Source organism: Marmota flaviventris, chromosome 8 (genome assembly GCF_047511675.1).
Source record: "Marmota flaviventris isolate mMarFla1 chromosome 8, mMarFla1.hap1, whole genome shotgun sequence".
Classification (NCBI taxonomy): Eukaryota; Metazoa; Chordata; class Mammalia; order Rodentia; family Sciuridae; genus Marmota; species Marmota flaviventris.
This window is the reverse complement of record NC_092505.1, coordinates 131,733,452-131,757,845: the sequence shown is the minus strand read 5'-3', so window position 1 is coordinate 131,757,845 and position 24,394 is coordinate 131,733,452. Positions and strand designations below refer to the sequence as shown.

Sequence of the window (24,394 nt, the reverse complement as noted above, 5' to 3'; positions counted from 1 at the left end):
AGGGGAGGGGAGGGGGCTGCAGACAGGCTCATAGCAGAGACCCTGCACTGTTTTTCTGTTTTTTTTTTGTTTTAGTTGTTGATGGACTTTTATTTTATTCATTTATTTATATGTGGTGCTGAGAATTGAACCCAGTGCCTCACACATGTGAGGCAAGCCTTCTACCACTAAGCCACAACCCAAGCCCCAAGAGACCCTGCACCATGAAGGACAGATGTACACTAAGTGAGGCACACATAGCACATAGCACACAGCACATGCAATCCTGACCTCAGACCAGTGCTTCCTGAGAACTCCCTTAGGGGTTTTTTAAGGAGCAAAATATCCTCCAAGGAAAACTTAAATTCCATTGTTAGGAAATACATTTTCTCCCAAAATCACTATGACAACTTGACTCAAAGAACAATTGTCACAAGAAGTACACATCTTTGAAGAGCTTCAATCTTGGTCCTATGCCTTAGTTCAGATTCAAAGTTCTTATCTAATGGGTTCCAGGATCCATTCCTTTCTTTTTTAATTTTTTTTTTAATATTTATTTTTTAAGTGTAGTTGGACATAATACCTTTATTTTATTTATTTATTTTTATGTGGTGCTGAGGATCGAACCCAGGGCCTTGCACATGCTAGATGAGCACTCTGCCGCTGAGCCACAACCCCAGCCATTCCTTACTTTCAACAGCTCCACTTACGCCCCAGTGCCTCTGTTATCTCCTGCATCCCCCTCCCTCCTGGGGCTGGGAGAGCCCTCTTCTGTTTCTCCCCTCTCATTCTCCTGCCTACTCAGACACTGGGTGCTCAACAAACATTCCTGGAACTCAAGTCCAGAGGTTAGAGGCCTGTGGAATGTTCACTTCTGTTGCTCCTGTGCCACAGGCTACCCTAGTGCTTCCCTACACTGTTCCTCATACAATGTCAGTTTACCCCTGTGCTTTGCCGCACAGCTGGCAGCAGCCCAGTATACACAGTTATCCAAAAGCTTCACAATAGCACCCAGAGGACCCAAGCAGGCTTGGGTCCTATTCAAAAGGGAGGTAACTGACGGGCACAGTGGTGTACACCTGTAATCCCACTGGCTCAAGAGGCTGACCAGGAGGATCTCAAGTTCAAGGCCAGCCTCAGCAATTTAGTGAGGCCCTAAGCAACTCAGTGAGATCCTGTCTCAAAATAAAATTTTTTTAAAAGAGCTGGGGGCTGTGGCTGTGGCTCAGTGGTGGAGTACTTGCCTAGCATGTGTGTGAGGCACTGGGTTCGATCCTCAGCACCACATAAAAATAAAAATTAAAAAAATTGTTTAATTAAATTAATATTTAATTAATTTAATGTTTAATTTAAATTAAAAAAAATTTAGCAAGGGAAGTTGGAGACACTGACCCAACAGTGTTGACGCCAGGATCACCAGGCTAGGTGGACCCCAAGGCTGATCCAAGCACAATAAGCCAGTCGCTATGAATACCCTATCTGTACCTGGCACAATGGTCACTGCTCACTGCCAGGCACCAGGTGGGAGGATAAAGTGAGGGCTGCAAAGGGAAGTCCTAGGAAAGTCACAGGCCTCAGATAAGCACTAGGAGGATGATGATAATTATGACAACGATGTGAGCCCCAAGCTCTTAAGAACTTTCTATCTAAAACAATTTGGAGAGACCTGACCAGATCAGGACACCTGAAGACTGCCTCCTCAGGAGGGCACTGGCAGGCAGGAAATAGAGTCTTAAAAGATCACCCCAAAGCCCATATAAATCTACTTTTGAAAAATAGTATATTCAGTTTATAAAAAGTATTTATAAAAACAGCAAATAGTACAACTCCGATTCAGGAGTTAAAAGGACAGGGTTTCTGATGCTGTACAAACCCTAGGTCAATGTGGTTTCCTCCTGACCTGAGAGGCCTCTTGCCCTAGGAGGGCTAGGGGAAAGCTGCCCCACTTGATTCCTTACTCTGGAGGTCAGTCAGAAGCCTTGGCAGAGGTCACTACAGTCCTACTCATCTCATTATCTGCTTCTTCCTATCTGCAGTGAAACCTGGTTCTGCAGAAGTCACTTCCCAGGAGTCAGGCCATGACAGCTCTGTCACTTGCTCAAGTACAGGCCTATGGTCCCTATATCCACTCTACCCCGGAGTCTCCACTGGGTCAGGCTCTGACTCCATGCTGCTTAGGGTCTCACCATGCTCCAGAGTCCTGGGCTGCGTCTTTTCTTTACCCCACACCAGAGGTCCCATGGTCTTCTTGATCTGCATCCTGCCCCCCCCCTCCCCACTGTTCCTACCTGTCACCTGTGGCCCCAGCTATCTGCTCCTCCTTGGGGTCTTGGCTCTGACATCAGCAGATTTGTTTCTGGGGACTATCTAAGGGTGGAACTAGGTCTCTCACATGGGCACCCACAAATGGGCTCTATGAATGTGTGCAGAGGGAACTAGCCACCTCTGCCCCAGAACCAAAGAATGGCTCTCTGTGACAGGGTAGGGAATAGCTTCAAAAGGTAATGGAAAATTGAAGAGATACTTCTGGTGCTGTCAGGAAGACAACCTTCACCCCTGTCAAGCCTTGGACAGTGGTGGCAGCAGGAGCAGCACAGAACATGTCAGTAGCGTATGGCACTGGCAGGCACTGCTTGACTAGCTCCACAGATGGACACACTTAATCCTCCCCAAAGCCTGTGAAGTGGGAGCTATTATCAGTTCTGTGTTCCAGATTCAGAAAGTGAAGCATGGGGGTCTCAGTGACTTGTCCAAGCTCACTGAGCTAAGCCACAATGAAGCTGACTTTCTCTGAGTCATTCCCCACCATGGGCTCCCTCAGTTTCTTGGCCTCAGGCCTTTGCTTTGCAGAGGTGCAGAGACTGAGTCTCTGACCCTCAGACTGCCTCACCACATTGGGCCATACCCAGCCTGCTGAGCAGTAAAGCAGGCCTTGAGGGGTTCCACATTCATATCACTCAGGGGCTCTATGACCCACTCAGTAAACATCCCCGCCCACTGCCTGGCCACTGCCACCCTCTTGGTTCTCCCTTGGAAGGATGTTCAGCAGGGAGAAGGCACAAAGGACATGGAAGATCCGATTTCCTTAAGGTTACTTTGAAGCAGACTTCCTCACAGAGAAGGAAAGGGGCAGTGAGACGGAGACAGGACAGAGCAGAATAGCATGGTTCAGATGGACATGTTTGAAGTTAGTAGTCAGTGTTGGGGTGACTGAGATGTCCCATGCTCCACAGCAGAGAGGTGCTTCAGACCCCAGCAGAAGGTGAGAAGTACCTGCTGAGGGGTGGCACCCAAGGCCAGTACCCACAGGCTGAGTGGGGAGCCTGGCTTCATAAGCCACTTGGGAAGAAGGATAGCAATGATCACCTGGCTCTATACTTTAGGAGAGGGCTGGGTCCATCTAGATCATTCAGAGAGACTCCTGCTGTAGACTTGCCCTGTGCTGAATCCATCCCAAGAGGAGGGGCAGGGAAGCCTAAAGCTAAAGCCCACTGGTGGTGACTGCCCTGGCTCTGGCTGGTACCTCAGCTAGAGTGCCAAGACCAGGAGAGAAATGTGGGCCTGGAAAATAGCTGATGACAAAGCCCCAGGAGAGCATGGCCAGATTAACCCAAATGCACCTTGTATAAAAAAATGGCTGAACCTCAGGCGCCTCTGTGGAATCCAGATTTCCTCAGGCACCTGAGTCCAGTAGGAAAGCCTTGCTTTGTAGCATCCAGGAACACACAGACATTGTCAATTTTGCAAAACAGGCAACTGGTTGATGTCTTGGCATCTGATAGTGGGTAGATATGCAAAGGGGCTGAATGGTGAGGTTGGACAAGGGTGCCAGAGGGACTGGACACCAGTGCCAGGCCACAGGAAAGCCATCACTTATAATTTATGATGCAAGTTTCTTGTAAAGTTACTACCAGACTCCTAATTGCTAACACATAACAAAACCTTCCATGTGTACCCCTAAAACAGTGACAGGAAATGTTTTTAATGATATACTCCTCTGTATCCAATGAAGCTATTTTTAACCATCTTCTTAGACTTAATTTCCAATTTTATCCTATAAAGTTCTAATTGATTCCACCTCCCCTGATCTCTCACTTGATGAGGCTGTGAGGAACACAGGCGGTTTTTGACAAGGTTGAAGTGTCTCTTCACGTTGCTCACATCTCTTTTAGCACAGGCCTTCTTCCCAGGGGTTAACAGGCTCTCCAAAATGTCTGAGACCCCAGCCACTGAGACCTGGCCTCTCCCTTGTAAGAGTCCATCTGTGGGCCCAAGGTGTACAGTCCTAGCTGTTTACTGTGACATGTCATGGATGATGGGACACAATGTGGAGGAGTTTTTCTCACTTAGCCCAAGATCCAGAGGCAGGAAAAGGATGCCACACCACTTAATGTCTGACAGAGACATCAAGGATCCTGTGCATGCCTCCTGTGGGCTAAACCGATCTCCCCTTTCCCCACTTTCACACCTCTCTTTTCCTAGTGGGCCCCATGTCCCTCTCACACCCTTATTCTCCCATGTGCTGGCAGAGAGAGGGTCTGCTGAGTCCCCACCTGGTATCAAGAGCCAAGGAACCAAGGCCTTGTAGGACCTTCAAATCCTGCCTTGCTCCCAGCCCCATCACATGCCACATGCCAGTCACTCTGGGCTTTGTTCAGTTCCTCAATGTGCCTACTGCCTCCTCCAGACCTGCAGGCAGACTGCTACCTCTGCCAGAGACACTCTCACTCCCTGAAGTGAGATGCTCCACTGGGCATGACCCCAGTGCTGACTGTCACTCCTTGTTGAGCTTTTTCTCTTACTAAAACTGCTGCACTATGAATCTGTATTACAAGCTGTCACAGCAAGTTCTGGAGTTGGAGCCACATCTATTTTGCTGATAAGGGTCACAGTGAACATGTATTGAACAGGTACCCAGAGACAGACATGGGCCAAACACTTGGCAGAAATTCTTATCTCTCTCTCTCTCTCTTGCTCTTTTTAAAAATTCTTTTTAGTTGTTGATGAACCTTTATTTTATTTATTTTTTGTGGTGCTGAGGATCAAACCCAGTGCCTCACACATGCTAGGCAAGCGCTGTACCACTGGGCTACAACCCCAGCCTGAGAAATTCATATCTCTTAATCCTCACCATGAATGAGGAAGGCAGCACCCACGACCACCACACACTACAGATAAGTGTACCAGATTTGTGAACTGGGGATTTCTCCATGGTTGCTCACAGGATAAAAAATAGTGTCAGGCTGTGCTCTTAGAAGCCTTAACTCACTCACTGCTCAGTTCCCTGGCATGTCCCTGGAGTGCCCACCTAGCCAAGAGTGGGATAAACAATCAATGCTCTGGTGTGGCCCAGGCCATAGCTGGATGGGGGCACTCTGACAAGCTCTAGCTTTTGGGATTTTGGAATCTAGTGGCCTGGCCAGGGTTTGAATGGATCAAAGAGCCAAAATCCCAAGAAATGAACTGCTAATTCATTAATTTGGGCTGGAAAATAAGTCCACGCTAATTATATTTTTAAAAAAATCCAACACCTGTTGGCCAACTTCAAATGGTCCAAATGCCAGACCAAGTATGGGCAACTAAGTAAACTCACATCATGACCTACCTGAGTGAGGACATCCAGCTGGCTCACGATGTGCTCCAGTGTGCTGGTCAGTGTCTGGGGCATGCTGATGGACTCCTGGGGCTGGCTCTGCACAGACTCTAAACTCCTGCCTTTGCCCGGTGGGATAGGGAAATCCACTTCTGGCTAAAGAGAAAGAAGAATCCCTCAGTCTATTCAATATGTGAGGAAATGCTGAGAGAAGAACAGCCGCTCCAAAGGATCACGTGGAAAACCACCAGCAAATTTGAGAAAATGACTTCAAAGTGTCAGTAAGAAACGGCAAAATGATGGGGCTCCCACATCAGGGTCCACACGTCTACCTTTCTGAACAGAGGCTATGAGGAATGCAATCAGAATACGGTGGTCTAGGCTAGAAGTGGCCTGGTGAACAGGCAGGTAGGCCAGTGGGTGCCCTCTTGGGGTCCTCAAGGAGGCTGGTCTGTGTCTCAACTCTTCACTCAAGGTGTACCCACTATTCCGAGTAGGGCTAGAGACACTGAAGACTACCTGGCCCCGAAGCTGCCTCTCTTCCCAGTCAGCCCACTCTAATTCCCCATCCCCAACATGGGATGCTCCAGGTTTCACGAAGGCCTTCCCAAGGGTCTAGCAACTGTGGCCCAGAATCAGGTGAGGGGATGTCCCAAACTTGCCCTGGTCCAGATCCTCTGGGGGAAAAAAAAAAAAGATTTCTCTGTGACTATCCTGGCCAGATGGCTCATGGGAGTTGAAATCCATAGGATAGGAACAGTCAGGCTATTCCCAATGTGACCTCAGGAATATGAGGTGCTCCATGTTTCTGCTAAGGCCCTTCAGGCTCGTGCCAATTAGAAAAGTCAGGTCTCTGCTTTAAACACAGATGAAGGCTTCCCCAGACCCAAGAAGTGCAGTGAATATTCAGTAGGTGGGAACACCCCAGCTTTGGTTTGATTTGGTTTCTTTTGGTGGGAGGGTACTGGGGATTGAACTCAGGGGCCCTGGACCACTGAGACACATCCCCAGCCCTATTTTGTGTTTCGTTTAGAGACGAAACACAAAATAGGGCTGGGTTGCTTAGTGCCTCGCCATTGCTGAGGCTGGCTTTGAACTCATGCTCCTCCTCCTTCAGCCTCCCAAGCCACTGGGATCACAGGTGTGTGGCTCTGTGCCCGGTCCAGCTCTAGTTTTTTTTTTTCTTAAGTTATATATGAACATCTATCTTTATTTTGTTTATTTACTAATTTATTTTATGTGGTGCTGAGGATCCAATCCCATGCCTCATATGTGTAAAGCATGTGAGGCAAGCACTCTGCCACTGAGCCACAACCCTAGCCCAATTCAGCTCTAGTTCTGAAGGCTGTGATTCCTCTGTGGAATTGTTCCCTGTGGATTGCCATGCTCAGTGATAGCTCGACTCTTGGCCAGCCCCAAAGCCTCAGTGACACATAAATTTAGCCACAGCTGGGGCTTGGGCTTTAAACCACTGCCTCACTAATGGGCAAAGGGCATTCTAAACATTACCATGTCACCCCTCAGATTTGATAGTCTTTCAGGGCTCTCTGCCACCCTTGGGAGAAAAATCCAAGGCCCTTGGCAAGGTACTTGAAGCCAGTCCACCTCCTTCGAAAGCTCCTCTCCTGCCTCTGCACCCTCACTTCCAGCTCAAGCAGCCTGACCTCTGCTCCCTTCCCCTCCCCACTTCTCACTCCTAACCAGGAGCTCCTCTGTGCTCCTATATACCTGGGCCTGCCCCATCCTGCCCTGTTCCTTCAGTTACCGCGCTGCCAGGGCCAGGACACATGAATGGCTGAGTTAATGCTGGCCTGTCCACAGGGCCCACGACTTTGCCCTCTCACGCCTCCTGTTGCACACCTCCTTTCTTTTCTCGCTAACCCAGAACTTACTAGGCTCAAGAGTCGAAAGCAAGCCAACTGCTGTGTATCACAAAACCAAGGCTACTCCATACAGCAGCCCTGCCTCTCAGTGCCACAGCCAGTGAAGTACATTGGTGACAACTGGGGCTCGCCTAGGATGCCTGTGTACCTGATTCTGACAACACGAGGCTGCCTACAGAGCCACTATTAGAAGCTAGCTGCTTCTCCTGTCTCTCATCTCTTGAACTTACCTACAGCAGCCCAGCACTGGGAACATGCTCTGCCCTGGACATGCTCACCTGGGCAGGCATCAGAGTCCTTAAAAGGAATCAGCCCAGGAGAAGATTCCCAACTGACGAGGAATGCAAAGGCAGTTGAGCGTGTGGCCCCTACCTGCATATTTTCCTTTACTAGGAAAGAGTTCTAATCTCATAAACCACAAACTCTCAAGGGCACATTGATTTGAACCTGGAAAAATGTAAGTCCTGGTGGCTAAACAATGCCTGTGAGACATAAGCCGGAGGGACGTTCTCAAGAACAGAAGCAGCACAGTGTCCACGTGTCCACTGCCCTCTCATCTGCTATGTACTATGGCCGCTCTCTAAGCCCTGAGCCATCAGGGCAAGGGCTCTCCCAGTCCTCCAGGAATCGACGCTTTTCAGATCTCCTTGCCCACCCAGAAGTCCATTCCAAATGACAGCATTTCAGAAGCCAAACGGCCTTGCCAGGATAGCCTTCTGCCCACTGCAGTGGCCCCAAGGCCCAGGCAGTCTGTCAGAGACTCAGCAAGAGCACAGTGGTGAAGAATAGTGAGTCAGACTAGGTCTTGGCTGAAATCCAAGCTCTGTCACTGACCAGTTAGATGCAGTGGGCAAGAGGCTGACTTCTCTTGGCCTCCACTTCCTCATCTATAATATGGGGGTGAAAACTGGGCCAGCCCTTCAAAGGGCTGGGTCATGAGAGGTGCTCATCTAAAGTCACCAGCAGGCCTTGGGAAAAGTTCACGGTGCTGTGCTAACTCCTTGCAGCCAAGCTCACTTTTCCTGTGGACACTAAGTCCTTGTGACTTCTCCGGGAAAGGTCACCGGAGAGAGGGTGTAGCCCTTCTGTCCCAACAGCACGCATCCTCATGAAGTGGGCCAGACTGGTGCTGCCTGCTGCCTGAGGAAGAGGGAATGGAAATTCTGAGTGTTTCTGCAGAATAGCTCAGAAACTGCCAGTGCTGATGGCCGCTGGAAACACTGGATGATGGTGGAGTGGGAGTGAGCACCACTGATTTTCGCAACAGAAGCCTTATTCTAAGCCAAAGCTGAGGAGGTCCAAGGGAGCATTAAGGACTGCAGCTACAGTGCCTGGAGCTGGCCTTCAGAAGAGAGACGTGTTCCCATCCATACCGTGCTTTCACAGTTACCTCCATTTTACAAAAAAGGAAACAGACTGACAGAGGAAGTGACTGTCCTCAACCCGAAGTCTGCCTTGAGCCATTTCCCTTCCTCTTTGTCCATTCTCATCAGATGACATCAGAGCACTTAATGCCACTACAAGCCCAGCAACTGCTTTTGTTTACTTGCTGTCTACTACATGGCCTCATTTAATGTCACCCCATTTAATGCATCGCCTCACTGAATCCTTATGATGGCCTCTGGAATAGGGATATTAACCTCATTTTTTAGATAGGGAAAATCAGGCTCAGAAAGTTAAGTAACTTGCTCTAAGTAACCCAGCAAATGAGAATAGGGATCTAAATTCAAACTACAGACACTTCCTAGACATCAGGCAGCCTCTGGAAGGTGACACTGGCTGTAGCTGGGCTTCCATGTGCACTTGTATCTCAAGGAGGTACATCTTCTCTCTTGTATCTCAAGGAGGCCACCAGGTCCTAAGTCTAAGAGTTTGGCATCATTCCCCTACTCTGCCTACCCTGGCATGCCTGCCCACCAAAAGCTGAATACAGAGGAGGCTCTCCATGAACACCTAACGCCTCTAAGAGCCAGACCCACCACGGTGTTGAAATTCCTGTGTAGTGAAGTCTCCCCAACACCTACACTGCAGCAAAGGACCTGTAGCCCTGCCCACAGCAATGCAGCCACTCACCTGCACTCCAGCATTCTGAAGCTGTGGCATTTCCTGAAGAGCTTGGCAAATAAGTGAGAAAGCAGTGATAAGAAAATGACATGAAAATAGGAAAAGACATTCATACCAGGGACATAAGTAATGACAATGGCAGAGTAACCAGAGCAGCATTAAGGGCGAAAAGAAATCACAGTAGCCTTTTGTCTATTTGACATCAAAGTGGCTTTGCCTGATGGTTCTCAGTGAAGGCCAAGGGTGGACTAGGGTAAGAGAAGAACCTTAAATACAGGAGTTTGCACCCACTCGCAGGTTCCTCCCCACAGACCACTGGGCATTCGCGAGAAAGACTTGGTGGGAGCAGGGTAGTGAACAGGAGAAAACAAGCCAAGTGCAGGCCTGTAGAAGGGACCACAGAAAGGCATTAAGCCATGCCAAGGCCATACCCGTGTGTCCAGCCCTTCTCAGTTTTTGTTTATCTGAAAAAGTCTGGAAAGGGAATCTGATTTCTTTTTTGTTTTTGCCGAGTATAGAATATTGGGCTAGCATCTTCCAATATGTCAAACATGTTACTCCAATAATCTTTGGTTTGTATAGTTTCATGTGAGAATTCTGTAATTCTTACTTTTGATTCACTGGGTGAGCTCATCTTGAGACTCTTAATTATACCTGCAAACGTTCACAAGTTCTGAACTTCTCTCTCTCTCTCTCTTTTTTTTTTTTTTTTTGCAGAGATGGAGGAACTATTAGTCAATAGTCAACCCATGATAAAATGCTTAGGTATATATGCTAAAAACCACAAAACACTGATCAGAAAAATCAAAGATGACTTATATCATGAAGATATATATAGCATGCTTGTGTATTCTTTTTTTGGGGGGGATGGTGGTGGTGATGCTGGGGATTGAACCCATGGCCCTGTGCATGCTAGGCAAGCACTCTATCAACTGAGCTACATCCCAACCCCATTGTGTATTCTTTAATAACAGCTCAATGCTGTTATGATGTCAATTCTCCCTCAAAGTAATAGGCATCAAGAAATTTATATGGAAAGGCAAAGGAATCAAAAAAGTCAAAACAATTTTGAAACAAACAAAAACAAAGACAAAATTAGAGGAGACACACTACCTGATATCAAGACTTGGTTTAAAGCTACAGTAGTCAAGAGTGGGATTATAGGCGTGTGCCACTACCCCGGTTGGTCAAATGATTTTTAATAAAGGTACACAAACAATTTAGTAGAAAAAAAGTACTTTCAACAACTGCTGGAATAACTGGATATCCACATGCAAAAACAAAGAAGTTTCAATACATACCTTGTATCATGTACAAAAATTAACTCAAAATGGATAATAGGTATAAGTGTGAAATGTAAGACCATAACACGTATTTTCTTCTAAAACACATTAGAAAAATCTTTGTGACCTTGGGTTAGGCAAAGATTCCTCAGACATGACATGCAAAGCATGATTCCATAAAATAAAAAATTAATAAACTTCACCAAATTTAAAACTTTTGCTCTTTTTAAGACACTGTTAAGAAAATAAAAAGCCACAAATAAATTAAAAAGAAAAGAAAAAGACAAACCAAAGAGAGAAAATATCTGTAAGTCACGTAACTAGTATAGGACTTGCATGCAGAATATACAAAAAATTTTCAAAACTCAAGAGAAAATAAACAACCCAATTAAAAATATACATTTAAATGATTTTAATAGACACTTCACCTAATATAATAAAAAAAAATCATGTGAGAAGATATTCTACATTATTAGTTGGTAGTGAAATGCAAGATGAAACCACAGTGAGACATTAACTAGATGGCTATTAGAATGGTCTGAAGTTAAAATGACTGCCTATACTGAGTGCTGCTAGAAAAGATGGCAAAATTGGAACTCTCATATACTGCTCACGCAAATATGAGATGGCATAAATTAACTCGCCAGACACCTGTGGGTCTATTGTTTGTTCTACTGATCCATGGTGTTTATCTTTCACCAATACCACAGTTTTGATTACTCCAGCTTTAAACCAAGTCTTGGTATCAGGTAGTACGTTTCCTCTAATTTTGTTTTTATTTATTTCAACTTTGAAAAAGTTTGGCAGTTATTTTAAAGATTAGAATATACCTATTATACATTCCATTCCTAGAGATTTCCCATAAAAAAATAGAAGCATATGTCCATAAAGAATATGTATATGAAGGTTCAGAGCAGCTTTTTTTTTTTTAAAATATATATGTATTTTTTTGGTTGTAGTTGGACACAATACCTTTATTTATTTATTTATTTAATGTGATGCTGAGGATCGAACCCAGGGCCCCCCGCATATGCAAAGGGAGTGCTCTACCGCTGAGCCACAACCCCAGCCTGGAGCAGCTTTATTTGTGATAGCCCAAATTAGAAAATAACCTAATATTCATCAACAGATAGATAAAAAAAAAAAAATTGTGGCACATCCATTCAATGGAGAACTACTAAGCAATAAAAAGGAAAGAACTACTGATACATTTAACAACATGAGTCATTCACAATACAGCCAAAAAAAACCAGACTAAAATGAATATATTACTACATAATTCCATTTACAATAAATTCTAAAAAATACAAACTAATTTATAGTGACAGAAAGCAAAGTAAGGGTTGCTTGGGAGTGGACTATGTACAAAGCGGAGCAAGGCAACTGTTTGGGATGATGGAAATATTCTACATCTTGATTGTAGTGGTTGTTATGTGATTATCTTTTTGTCAAAACTCATAGAACTGTTCATGTTTTCAATGGTGAATGTTACTATTTGTAAATTATAAAGCTTTCCAAAACCAAAACAACAACAACAACAACAACCTAGAGATGTATAGTTGCAATTGCAATGCCTCTAGGAGCCCAACTACCCATCACATGACACACTTGATGCTACTCAGCATTGACTATATCAAGGTGAAAATCACTGTTTCTCCAGGCTGAAGACCCTTGTGGGGCCAAATGCAGAAAGACAGAGACTCTCATTTCAGTGCAGGTCTATTCCCAAAGTCATAATCTCTCTGGGAAACCCTAAGAAAGCAGCAGACATCCCTAGGTAGGGCTTCCAAAGCAGTGGCTACCCAGTCATCAGCCACTTAGGGATCTATGCATAGCTGGACATGGGAGCAAGATCTTGGGAACAAGATCTGCATAGCGGGCTAGCAGCCAGGAGTAGCTAGAGTTCGCCCAATCTGTTGTAAGGTGACCTGACAGAACACCCCCCTCTGCTGGGTAGAATAAATAATGATTAACACTTGTTCAAGGTGGAAATTTTTTGTTGTTGTTGTAGATTTGGCTACTTTCATCATTGATCTACTTTAATAAGAGCAGATCTCAGAGAATCTACTTTTCTTTTAATCTGTAATCCTGGACCTTGAAATATTCCCTGCCTACTCCTGAAACTGAAATTCCGTAATGGACATAAGTGTTCAGGAACTGATTCATGGCCAGAGAGGGAGAGAAAAGTGACCTGGGGTCAAGAGCTGGGCTCTCTCACTACTACTCTTCTTGCACAAACCCAGGCAGACAGCCTGTCTGGCCACTGCCCACTTAAAACATCAAAGCATGTCACTTTGTTTCCAAAGCAGGGCTGAGTGCAAAACTGGAAGGAAAAGACACATGTGTGCATAAAAACACACAAAACCAGGATCAAGTCTTTTCAGTTTAATCTTTCACTAGACTGCTTACTGTGGGGTCTACTAAGTCAGCACAAAGCACCACAGGCACAGGTGTTTCTTAGTCCTGACCTCAGGTCCTTGCTGTGACTATATGAAAAGTTAACAGGCATCCATGTCTGCCTACTTCCATATTTGCTAAACCTGGCCCTGGGGAGGGAAGTAGGCAAAGGACAGAGCTCACTTGGGCTTGGCCTCATGTCCAACTTCTGAAGAGGAAAAGGCAGGGATGTTTTCTCAAATCTAAGTTCAAAAGAAACCTGTACTGTATTCACGGCACATATTTGCAGACTAGATACACTACAGTCTTATTTGCCCTACAATTTAAGGTTCTAGTCTGGAATTCAACTAGAGAGGAAAATTTTGGTTCTAAACATAGCCCTGAACCAAAGAAGGATTCTGGTTTCATAAAATCACCTAATTGTTTAGCAGTCTGGCCAATGTTCTCCCAAGCCAGCCAGAGCATGACCATAGGATTTGGTTATGGCTGCTGGCTTTTATATAGAGGCTTGAACTCACAGAGCACCTCCGTGTTCCCCATGACAGACTCAGAGGAGGGCAGGGTACTGGATTATCTATGAAAAGCTTAGGGACACACAAAAAAGGACCTGAGGCCAGCACAGCAGCCTCCAAACTGAGACAGATGTTCCATAACCACAGATAAGTCTCAGGACCATCCCTTGACCCAAAGCCGTCAGCAATGGGAAACTGACAGGGCATCCTTAAAATGGAAAATGAGGAATCCACCATTTTAACTAACACTGGATCCAGTGCCTCCAGGGCCACAGGGCCACAAGCAGCAAGCATGGTGCACTTTGTCATCTCAGTCCCCTTAGGCAGGAACCACAGATGCCTCTGTGGTTCTATTATATCTGTGGTGCTCACAGGTCTCTGGACAAATATGGGAGAATGCTAAAGGGACAAACCACTCTCTCCTCACCCTGGCCCACAGCAAAGCCCAGACCTCTGCCCCAGGGCTGGGACAGTCACACCTGGGCTCAACCCCCACCAAACTGCAAGGATTCCAAGAACTTCCCCACATACAGGAGTTGGGGGGGGGGTGAGGGGGGGGGATAGTCTTCACAAGAATGAAAGGAATGCCCTGGCAGGCAGGAAACAGAAAGTTACTCAGTGTCCACATCCCCCACCCCCTCCCCGGAAAAAAGTAGAGCTGGGAGGTCTGCCTTACTGAAATGTCACATCCAGGTGAGGGAAACCACAGAAAGGAGCAAGATGAAATGGAGAGGGAAGGCCAGGAGAGACTGTGAAAGAGAAAACAGCCATGATCATGCAACTAGGACACTCCTTGGCACAGAGGTCTCTGGACTTCTTCCCTGGAGGGGTTCAAGGGATAGAAGAACACCATCCAGCCTTTTAGGGGTAAAGCTTCCCAGGTCACCATAACTGTCAAAGCCAGAAACACACACGGGTTGCAGCAAAACTGAGCAAGAGATTTTGAGAATACAGAAGTAGGGCGGGACAGTAAGGCCTAGGACCCCACCTAGCCCCAAGAAGCATTAGGAAGAGACAGGACCATGGTGGGGGGTTACCCATACTCTTACCTAGTCTTCCTTAGACTTCTGGAGCAAATGTACCTCTGGAGCATCCTCAGAAATGACAATATAGACAAGCAGAAAGCCATACCCCGTGGGCCCCATGCTGGTGACCAACCCCTGGGTAAGAGCACTCCCTTGGAAAATAACTACCCGGGCTCCCTTTAGGGCAGCTCTTGTTTGGTTCAGTTCAGTTCTGTGAATATTCCTATTCCTGAGGGCCCACTACAGCTATTGATGACTATCTCAGGGTTACCTACCCTCTACCTGGAGACAGAAATGCCCACTATCGCAACACAAATATCTGAACCAATGTGCCCAGGGAGGAGGGAAGATGAAGGATTCTGATAAAGCCCAAATGTTGACTGTAGCTCCCCCCTCCCTTTCTTTAAACTGCTTTGAACTAATTTTAGACTTGGAGAAAAGTTGCAAAAAATAGTACAGAGAATTTCCATATCTCTCTTCCCCAGTGTTAACATCTTACATAACAATAGGACAATGATCAGACCACAAAATTAACACTGGGAAATACCATTAACCTAACTAAGGACCCCCTTTGAGCTTCACCAGTTTTCCTACTAATGTCCGTGGATCCTGATGTGCCAGAATCCTATTTAGGACTTCACATCTCATTTTATTATATATGTGGCCTACTGTACTCTGTCAGTTCCTTAGTCCTCCTTTGTTTTTCATGACTTTGATACTTTTGAAGAATATTGATCAGTTATTTTGTCAAATGTCAATGACAATTTGGGCCTGTCTAAGGTGTCATGTTTCAAGATTTTTGACACCACAAAAATGTGCACATCACAGAGTTCATGCAAACAGGACTTAATACTGGTGATGTTAACCTTAATCAATAAGGACACTGCCCGCTCTGCCAGGTTTCTCCAATGGAAGGTTACTATCTTTCCCTGTGTAGTTAATTTTGGGGAACTGCAGATTTTAAAAAGGGAACGCATTGCTGTCTTTACAAATTTCGTATGTCAGCCCAGTTTGCTGATGGCTGCAGCTGCCCCACAGATGGGAGGCATGTAATGAAGATGAGCGGCAGAGCGACGTCTCGGGAAGACGCTGAAGCTCTTGGTGACAAAGAGGAACAGTAGCAGTTTATTTATAGATCCACTTGAAGACAGCTCATTGTAACTACTGGAGTTGAATTTTTAAAACCTTGGGAACAAAGGCTGGCTATTTTAAACTCTCCTTGCACTGAGTTCAATGGAGAGTGTTAGAGCTACTGACCATACCCCGGGCGTATTCCCAAGCTTGGTAATTCATATTTTGTGCATCATCACAGGACAAGGCCAAGGCAGACCCAGAACTGTCTCTGACCAACCCACAGAGGCAGATGGCCTTGGATTGGCCAGAACCTTTTGACAGTGGCCCCATGCTTCTCAGGGAGGAGTCAAAGGAAGAGGCTGCATCCCACAGGGTCTCACAGCCTCTCCTTTCCAGGAAAAAGTAGCAGACAGCTGCTGTGAACCAGGGTTACATCATCTCTCCCCTCCCTCCTCTTCAGGCTTCAAAGAGGGCCAGCGCCCCCCAGTGGATGCCTGCCCCAAAATGGCTAGCAGCAGCTGGCCCACCTGCTGCGACCTATCTCTAGGAAGGAATAAGCAGTTTTTGGCACAGAACTCTGAGGACAGGGAGATTGAGGTGAGCTCAAAAGTTCTTCCTGTCCCCCCAACTAAAGATGCTGGTCAAAGACTCTTAATTTGTCCACACACCATGGGCAGGAAGACAGGGAGATGATAAGAATCCCCTACTTGGGTATTCTGATTCCCATACCCTTATTTGAACAAAAAGCACAAAACAACATTCTTGACACAATACATAAAAATGTGCATATGTACTAGGATTTCATGTGAAGGAATTGTTAATTTTGTTGGGTGTGATAAGAGCATTACAGTTATATAACCAAGAAAAATCCTTATTTAGGGTAAAATGATAAGTCTAAAATTTAAAAAATACTTTTAACTCTTCTAAAAATGTGGGGAAGAGAGAGATGAAATAAGATTGGCAAAATGTTGAAGGAATACATGAGGGTTGTTATGTTATCCTCTCCACTTTTTGTGCTAGCTTGAAATTTTCCATAATACAAAGGTGTTTTGTTTAATAAAAAAATGTTTCCTAGTGACTGGAACAAGCTATAGAGCTAAGGCCAGGCCAGGGAGACCCCAACAGGAAGCTAAGCCACAGGATCACTACCTCTCGGGTATCCTGGGATTTGCAAGCATGAGAGGCAGATGACTTTGTCTAAGTCCACGGAATATTCCGACCAGCCTCTGGCATTGCCACAGAGCCCCTGATGGCACTGACAGTATTAAGTGAACTCTAGCAATGTCTGGACCTTCAAAGAAACTAATTGTAAGATAATCTCCATGGAAACCATCTATTCTGATTTTTTCCATGGTAACCAATAAGAACATAAACATGAACATTATTCAACACCCTTACACCACATGGGCAACTCTGCTATCCAATCTGGAAAATATAAACCACAAAGGTTTTTTTTTTTTTTTTTTTTCCTCTCACTTAAAGTGAAAAGAAGTTCTGAATTTCTAGTCCATGTAGATCTACATGTAGACATGTAGATCCTACCACTCTTTGTGGCCTGGACACACTGCCCATATCACCCCACACCATCTGCCACCAAACTGACAAATGAGGTCAGAAAGTGGCTTCCTTCATTTAGTCTGGGATCATCAAAAATACTAAAAGGAAAGAGTCACAGCCTGCCTCTAGCCTTGCACATTCAACCCACGCTGCCCACAGACCTCAAGCATGTGTCCTCTTAACTGATTTCCTGAGCATTCTACGTATCAGGCACGTGCTGGGACCATGGGGAGAATAAGGTCCCAGAACTCCAGGAAGACTAGTAAGGCCTGCAAGTAACTGACAGCGGGAGAGGGGGCTGCTCCAGGAAGAAGACTGCTCTGGGAAAGCAGAGCAGGAACAATTTACAACCTGCTGGCCTCCCAGGGAAAGCTGCATGGATGAGGTGCCATGTGGAGAGGGACTGAAGAGATGAGTGCAATTATGCTGGGATGGGGGCAGTGGCTCAAAGAAATACACTCAGACTCCAGCGACAGGGGTTATTGCTACACGGGGCTTATTTCTTCCACTTTCAAGTTTCTGGGTTTGACAATAAAATAAAATGGAACCAAAATTAAAGAAAAAAGAAAGATCCTCAAATGTCTGAAGCCTCAGTTCCTGTCTACCTTCTCTGCTCTGTAAATCACAGTTGGCACAAGATTCTTCTTATGGCCTCTTTGGCTCTCATGTGGTCAGGTGACTTGTCAGCGTGGTCTGATGGGGCTGTAGATGGTTTGTCATCACCATCAGCAAAATGGCAATGTCACAGTAGTGGCCCCAGTGGCTGAAATGATAGGTGCTCCAGGGCCATGTGTGCCTTATAATAAAGCATCACAATGTTAAGGCTGCAGTGTCTTCTGTCCTGTGATTCAGACTCATTTCCCCACACACAATGTGGAATTGCCAACAACCCTGAACCCCGGCTTTGACTGCCAGGGAGAAAGGAAGACCCCAGAATGTTCTGGGACTCTTGAAAGAAATAATGGAGCTCTCAGAGAGGATGTGGGCCAGATTTATGCACCAGGTACATCCTGATACATGCAGAGCTGGACCAAGAGCCTCTATGCTGCATCTAAATTTTGGATGGGGTTGGGGTTGTGGCTCAGCGGTAGAGCACTCACCTAGCACATGGCAAGGCCCTGGGTTCAATCTTCAGCACCACATAAAAATAAATAAATATAAATTTTGGAGTCAGGATCTTCCATCTTCATAACATGGTGACTATTTTAATATTCCATGCCCACTTGCTGTTGCTTTATGTCATAAAAGAGAACTTCCCTTCTTGGCATCAGGCTACTCTCCTCTGAAGGGGGACCTATTTGCTTGTGGAATAGATGGGAATTTTTTAGTTTTACAGGAAATTACTATCAGCCCCTCAAAGGGGGCAACTTGGAGAAGGAAATTCTGGCTTCCGTCCCATCTTTGTCACTTCTACTGTCATTGCTGTTACAGGGCTTGTCCCTTTTCTTGCTACCTGGAGATACTTCCCCCAAAAGCTCAGCAAACAAGACCTTCACCTAGGGGTTTCAATGTTGCATCACAAACACTCAGGCCACCTCCGGCTCAGATGTCAGATATTCACACCCATCAGCTTCCCTAAAGCCAGCAGGCATTCTACAGGATAGAAGCTGGCTGAGGCACCCACATGTACAGGTGAGAGGTGGGAGGCAAGTACACCAAGAAAGCAAAAAGAGACACTGAAGACAATGCAGGAGGCAGGGGGGCAGAGAATGTGAGTTCAAGAACAAGTGACTGGATTAATGGCAGCATAAATAACAGGAAGGTCAAGAGCTGGGACAGGAAGCCAGGCCTGGCAAAGGCCCACAGCAAGTCTCATCTTCCTTCTTACTGATTTCTTCTGCTGGCATTTAAAGGGCTCACAAGACAACACTGGGATTCATCCATCCAACCCTTTTCCTTCCTTCCTTCCTAGCACTCTACCTCAGAGCTACATCACCCTCTCAGATTTCTTTTAACAATACTGAGATTAGAACCAAGGCCACATCCCTTTTCCTCTACACCCCTTTTTCATTAGAATGAATTGAGGGGAATAATTGATTCTCAATTGCCTCTCCCAAGTCATAGCCCCAACTAGACATAGAAACTTCCAAGATGAAAAGTTTTCTTCTTCCCTCCATCTGGGCCTGCCCAGGATGCCATAGTCACAATCAACCACACTTTACCAGCTATATTTTAACAAGCCCTCACGATGATTCTGATGCACAATGAGGTCCGGGAACCACCGTGAGAGGCTTACAAAGACAAATGTCAAATGTTAAAGGGCCTGTCTCTCTATCAACACAGCCTGGGAAACTCAGCTAACATCTCCTGATGGAATTCCTGCAAAGTCATGCTCATAATTGTCAAATGCTACCCTTCCTTGCAGGAAACAGAATAATTATTTAACATGTGCCTGGCAATAAAGTCACCTGTGGTCTCTGGAAGGAAAAGGAGCTAGAATTTTGTCCTGGGCCTAGGAGGTTCCTCTGACAGGAGCACTGGAATCTTTGGTGCTCCTGGATAGTGCACAGCTGTGACACCCACCAGCCACTGTCCAAGGATGCTCTGTTTCAAGTAGGAAACTTTCTAAAAAATGGCAGTCGAGTAACAAATATTCAATCTTCTGTATTTTTAGTATCCTCTCTACTCACTGAAACTAAGGACCACAGAGAACTCTCCATGACTTCCATCAGGTAAAGGTGTGAAATGAGACATCTTAACCTGAGGGCCTCATCACCTAAAGTCAGCAAAGGCTCCAATGCCTACCCCTCTGCAGTATGATCAATTAGAGTGAGCCCGTGAAATGGAAAATGCCCAGAGGGTGTGATACAAGCTGTCGGGGAGAAATCAGGCGCAGAGAATCAAGACAACCTGTCTGAGGTTACATTGGGCTGGTCTAACCTCTGCTCAGACCAACATACCAGAAGCAGCATACTACACAAATAGTGCAGCTTTTAATGTCAACCAAGTTCTTAAGGTGGTTTTCAGGACCACAAGATTCCAGTCTCTTCCACATTCCTGGTGAGGCTGCCTGAGAATCCTTTCCAGAGCAGCCATCCTTGTAAGATTCTTATTCTCTTCCCAGGAAGGTACCTGACGTTGCCTGCACTGTGCCCAGCCCAAGGACATCCCACATAATGTGGAGATGCCCCACATAATAGACATCACAGGGTCTACAGGGGGAATGATAAGGATGGGCACCAGAGTGTCAAACTTGACCAAGAGCGGCGGGAATGTAGACACCAAGGGCTCCTGAGGCAGCAACGCAGGAGTCTCCTGGTAAGCTTGCATACTCATACAACACACACTCTGAGGAAGGCTTGGGGATGTGACCAAAGGCTGAGGATATCGTGTTCCTTTTGCTCACTGAGAGGATATTGTGTTCCTTTTGCTCTTGCTCTTTTTCAGTCAAAGGTCTCTTAGTTTTGCTGCACTGAATCCAGGGGCCTGTGCTTGTTTGGAACCCAGGTCACTCACCAGCAGGAGACTCTGAGCCCACACATCCTTCCTCTGCATGGCTCAGGGGGCAGGAATGAATATTCCCCCAGGAGCCACACAAGAGATGTGCCACCTTGATAAGTCCCAGGAAACATGAAAACAAAGGCCTTATTATCACCAACTCAGCCCACAATACCTGGACCCTGCAAGGGCCCACAATAGCCAAAGCAGGTTGAATGGCACCCCTCAGGAAAGGGTCTGCTTTCTCCTATTCTTACCACACTCTCAATCACACAGATGAGGGAAACTATGGACAAAGCCAGCTATTCAGCCAGAGGGTGTGAGCCTCATTAAGAGGTATATCTTGGCCCTCAAAGATATCCTGTACTCAGAAGCTGGGGCAGCTCTATGTGTTAGGGGTTTAGGTCCCGTGAAACCAACCAGTTTCCAAGTTGTATAACTAATAGCCTAGGTATCTTCTGACTCATTGAGAGCAGGCAGAAAGCCAAGAGTTCCCTTTAAAAAATTAGGAGCCAGAATTGGGGTCAAGAGAGAAGGAAGAGGTTACTTTCTAAGACACAAAAATATGAGGTTCACTCATGCTCCAAACACCCACAACACCCCTCCTGCTAAGCATACCCTTGAATCCACACTTTTCTCTACTACTGAAAATAAATGCCAACCCAGAAATTTGTGTTCTTAAAAAGAGACCTAAGTCTTTCATGTTGCCAGAAGAGAAAGCAAATCTGCCATAATCTGAATATCTGTGTCACCCACAAAATTAATATGTTGAAATCCTAATCCCCAAGGCGATGGTATTAAGAGGTGAGCCTTTGGAAGGTAATTAGATTATAAGGAAAAAAGCCCTCCTAACAGAGATGAGTACCCTTATAAAAAAAGACCCGAGATCTATCTAGTCCTTTCTTCCATGTGAGGACACACAGAGAAGGAGCCATCTCTGCAACAGAAAACAGGTCCTTACCAGACACCAAATCTCTTGGTGCCTTCCTTGGACCTCCCAGCCTCCAGAAGGGAGAGAAATTTCTATTATTTATAAGCTACCTAGTCTATGACATTTTGTTATAGCAGTCTGAACAGACTAAGACAAACTCCATGAGGCAGGTGGAAGTGAGTCCCTTCTCTCCCTGCCTACTAATCTTTGATTCCTCAGGCGAGGTGCAAGGTGTCCAGGGTGAGAACCCAGGTCTTTTTTTCTTTTTTTCCCCTCCTGATACTGGGGACTGAACCCAGGGGCACTTTACTTTACCACTGAACTACATCCTCAACCTTTTTTAAATTCTAAGACAGGATCTTACTAAGTTGCTTAGGGCCTTGCTAAATTGCTGAGGCTTGTGAACTTGCAATCCTCCTGCCTCAGCCTCCGAGTCACTGGAATTATAGGTATGATCCAAGAACCCAGGTCTCAAGGGACCACCACAGGCACCCAAGACTCCCAGATTCTCAGCATAGGGAAAGCTCTAATACTGACAATCTCTGAGCCAGGGACTAGGGCTCTAGGGCCAATAAGTGAAACCTACCCCCATGGCACTGCCCCCCAAAAGAAACATGGGAGCTAAGATGTGGGTATGGAAGGTGACTGGGGTTTTGCTCTTAAAACCGGAGGTAAAAGGAAAAGGAAATACGGCATTCTCAAGAGAGATGGCCCCAGGTTCAGGTCAGATATTCTTGGCTGAGCCACCCTTCTTTCAGGGGACCATTCTAACACTGAGGCTCCAGAGTTCCAAGGCATCTTGCCCCAAGGAGTCAGGAAAGAGGAAGCAGTGGGGAAGAAAACAGGTCTGTTTCCACTCAGAGTATTGCTGTCTTGTTTGGGAGCACAGAGGATTTGCTTTTGTCATTAGAAAACAAAACTAATGCCTGCAAGGTCTAAAAACCTACCTGACTGTCACAAGGGTGACCTGCAAAGGGGAGTCAGCATGGAAAATGACTGCCGTCAGCACCGCCTCACCCCTGCCCACTGTCCCATACTTTAGCAGGTTTTGAACACACAATCACCCTGGCTGGCTCTCACTGGGACAGAAGAGGCAAGAGAAACATTTTAAAAATAGCTACAGCCTGGTGAGCACTTGCTGTGTGCTAGGCACAGTGCCAAGTGCTGCTTGGCATACCACCCACAAAATCTCATGAAGGAGGGAGGGCCTAGCATCTCCCCATATGATAGAACAGGAAACGGAGTCTCAGGGAGATGCAACCATTCACCTCAGGTCACAGCCCAAACGAGGCAAGGGCAGGATTCAATCACAGGTAGGTCGGAAGCCAGAACCCAAGCTCTCAACCACAGGTGGGATCTTGAGAGGTGAGCAGAGAAAAGCCCTCTGCCCCAGAGCTCAAGGTTAATGTCTAAACAGGAGAGCAGCCAACCGGGAGAACTCAGGAAGTGGTTTTGTTTTGTTTTGAATTTCATTGAATTACCTAGAACTCTGTGTTCTTCCCCTCCCACCCCACCCCACCCAACTCCACCTTCCTTCTCAATTGCATAATGAGTCTCAGATATTTCAAGGGGAGGCAAAAATAAGAGTTAATCCAAATAAATGCATCTTTGCTATTTAAAAGTGGTTTAAAAGTGCTTCTGTGGCTGGGGCAAAAACCTATGCCACGGAGGCTGAGGTTTAGGGGTGTGGCAGATGCTGAAGTCAGGGTCAGACAAGACACAGGGTCCTTCTCCCTCAGAGACTTGCCTCAAGTACAGACAGCAGGAGGGTGGATAAGCAGAGAGAGAAGGTCAGGGTTAGGGCAGAGAGCAGGGCTAAGAATTGACCCATGAAAATATCAGCACAAGCACTGGCAGCAGACAGCCCCCTAGGGTCTCTGCCCCTTCCCCAGACCCAAATACCACAGGAAGGCACTCATCTACCACAGGTGGCCCTTCCAACCTTCCTGTAGCCTTATACCATGTCACAGGGCATAACAAGGAGCTTCCTGCCCACTCAGCCCACAGCATGGCCTAGAATCCTTCATCTGAAACCTTCCAAGCAGAGAAAGTTCCCTAGCCACAGCCTTGAAATCTCTCCTCATGCACAACTCAGCCAAGAATAGAGGGAAAATGGAACCCATTATTTTCATTCTGAATGGCTGGGAAATGGCTTTTGCTTTTCAACATGAAATGTGCCTAAAAATAAGCTGTGAATTTCAACCAGAGGTTGAAAATAGCTCTGCAGTGAACAGAGCTCTGTTCAGAGTGGGCTCAAGGACAGCCTTCATTCCAGGATCTGAGAGCTGAAACACACCAGTCAGGGTCGTGGGCAGGGGGTTTTCCAGGGTGCAAAAAGTGTCAGAGACTCACAGGGCTTAGTCAGCTCTACGGTTGTACAAAGCAGAGGATGCAAGAGGGGTCTGCCTCTCTGGCAATGGTCAGGAATTCAACAACCCACAGCTGGTACCACAGACTTCCTAGAACCCCCAAATCCTCAGGAGCACTTCAGTGCCAGGGCCCACTGTCTATACAGAGCTGAAGCTGGCTAAGGGTCATCAGACTCCTGAGCTCCTAACTGGATGCAGAGCTCAGGGCTCTGAGAAGTCAAGTCATGCTCATCAGCCACCAAACCTCTCATCAGATACCATCTCTGAGCCAGGGAAGCCTTGAGGTAGG

General features: G+C 46.2%; 1 protein-coding gene across 6 annotated transcripts in view; it reads right to left on the bottom strand.

Moving 5' to 3' along the window:
- Poc1a (POC1 centriolar protein A) overlaps positions 1–24,394 on the bottom strand; it is a 71,336-nt gene that overhangs the window by 14,584 nt on the left and 32,358 nt on the right. For all 6 annotated transcript variants that reach the window (XM_071615668.1, XM_027933558.3, XM_071615669.1 and 3 more), the window contains one exon: positions 5,585–5,728. In XM_071615668.1, coding sequence (XP_071471769.1) covers positions 5,585–5,728 — 144 coding nt within the window. The remainder of the gene's footprint in view (positions 1–5,584; positions 5,729–24,394) is intronic.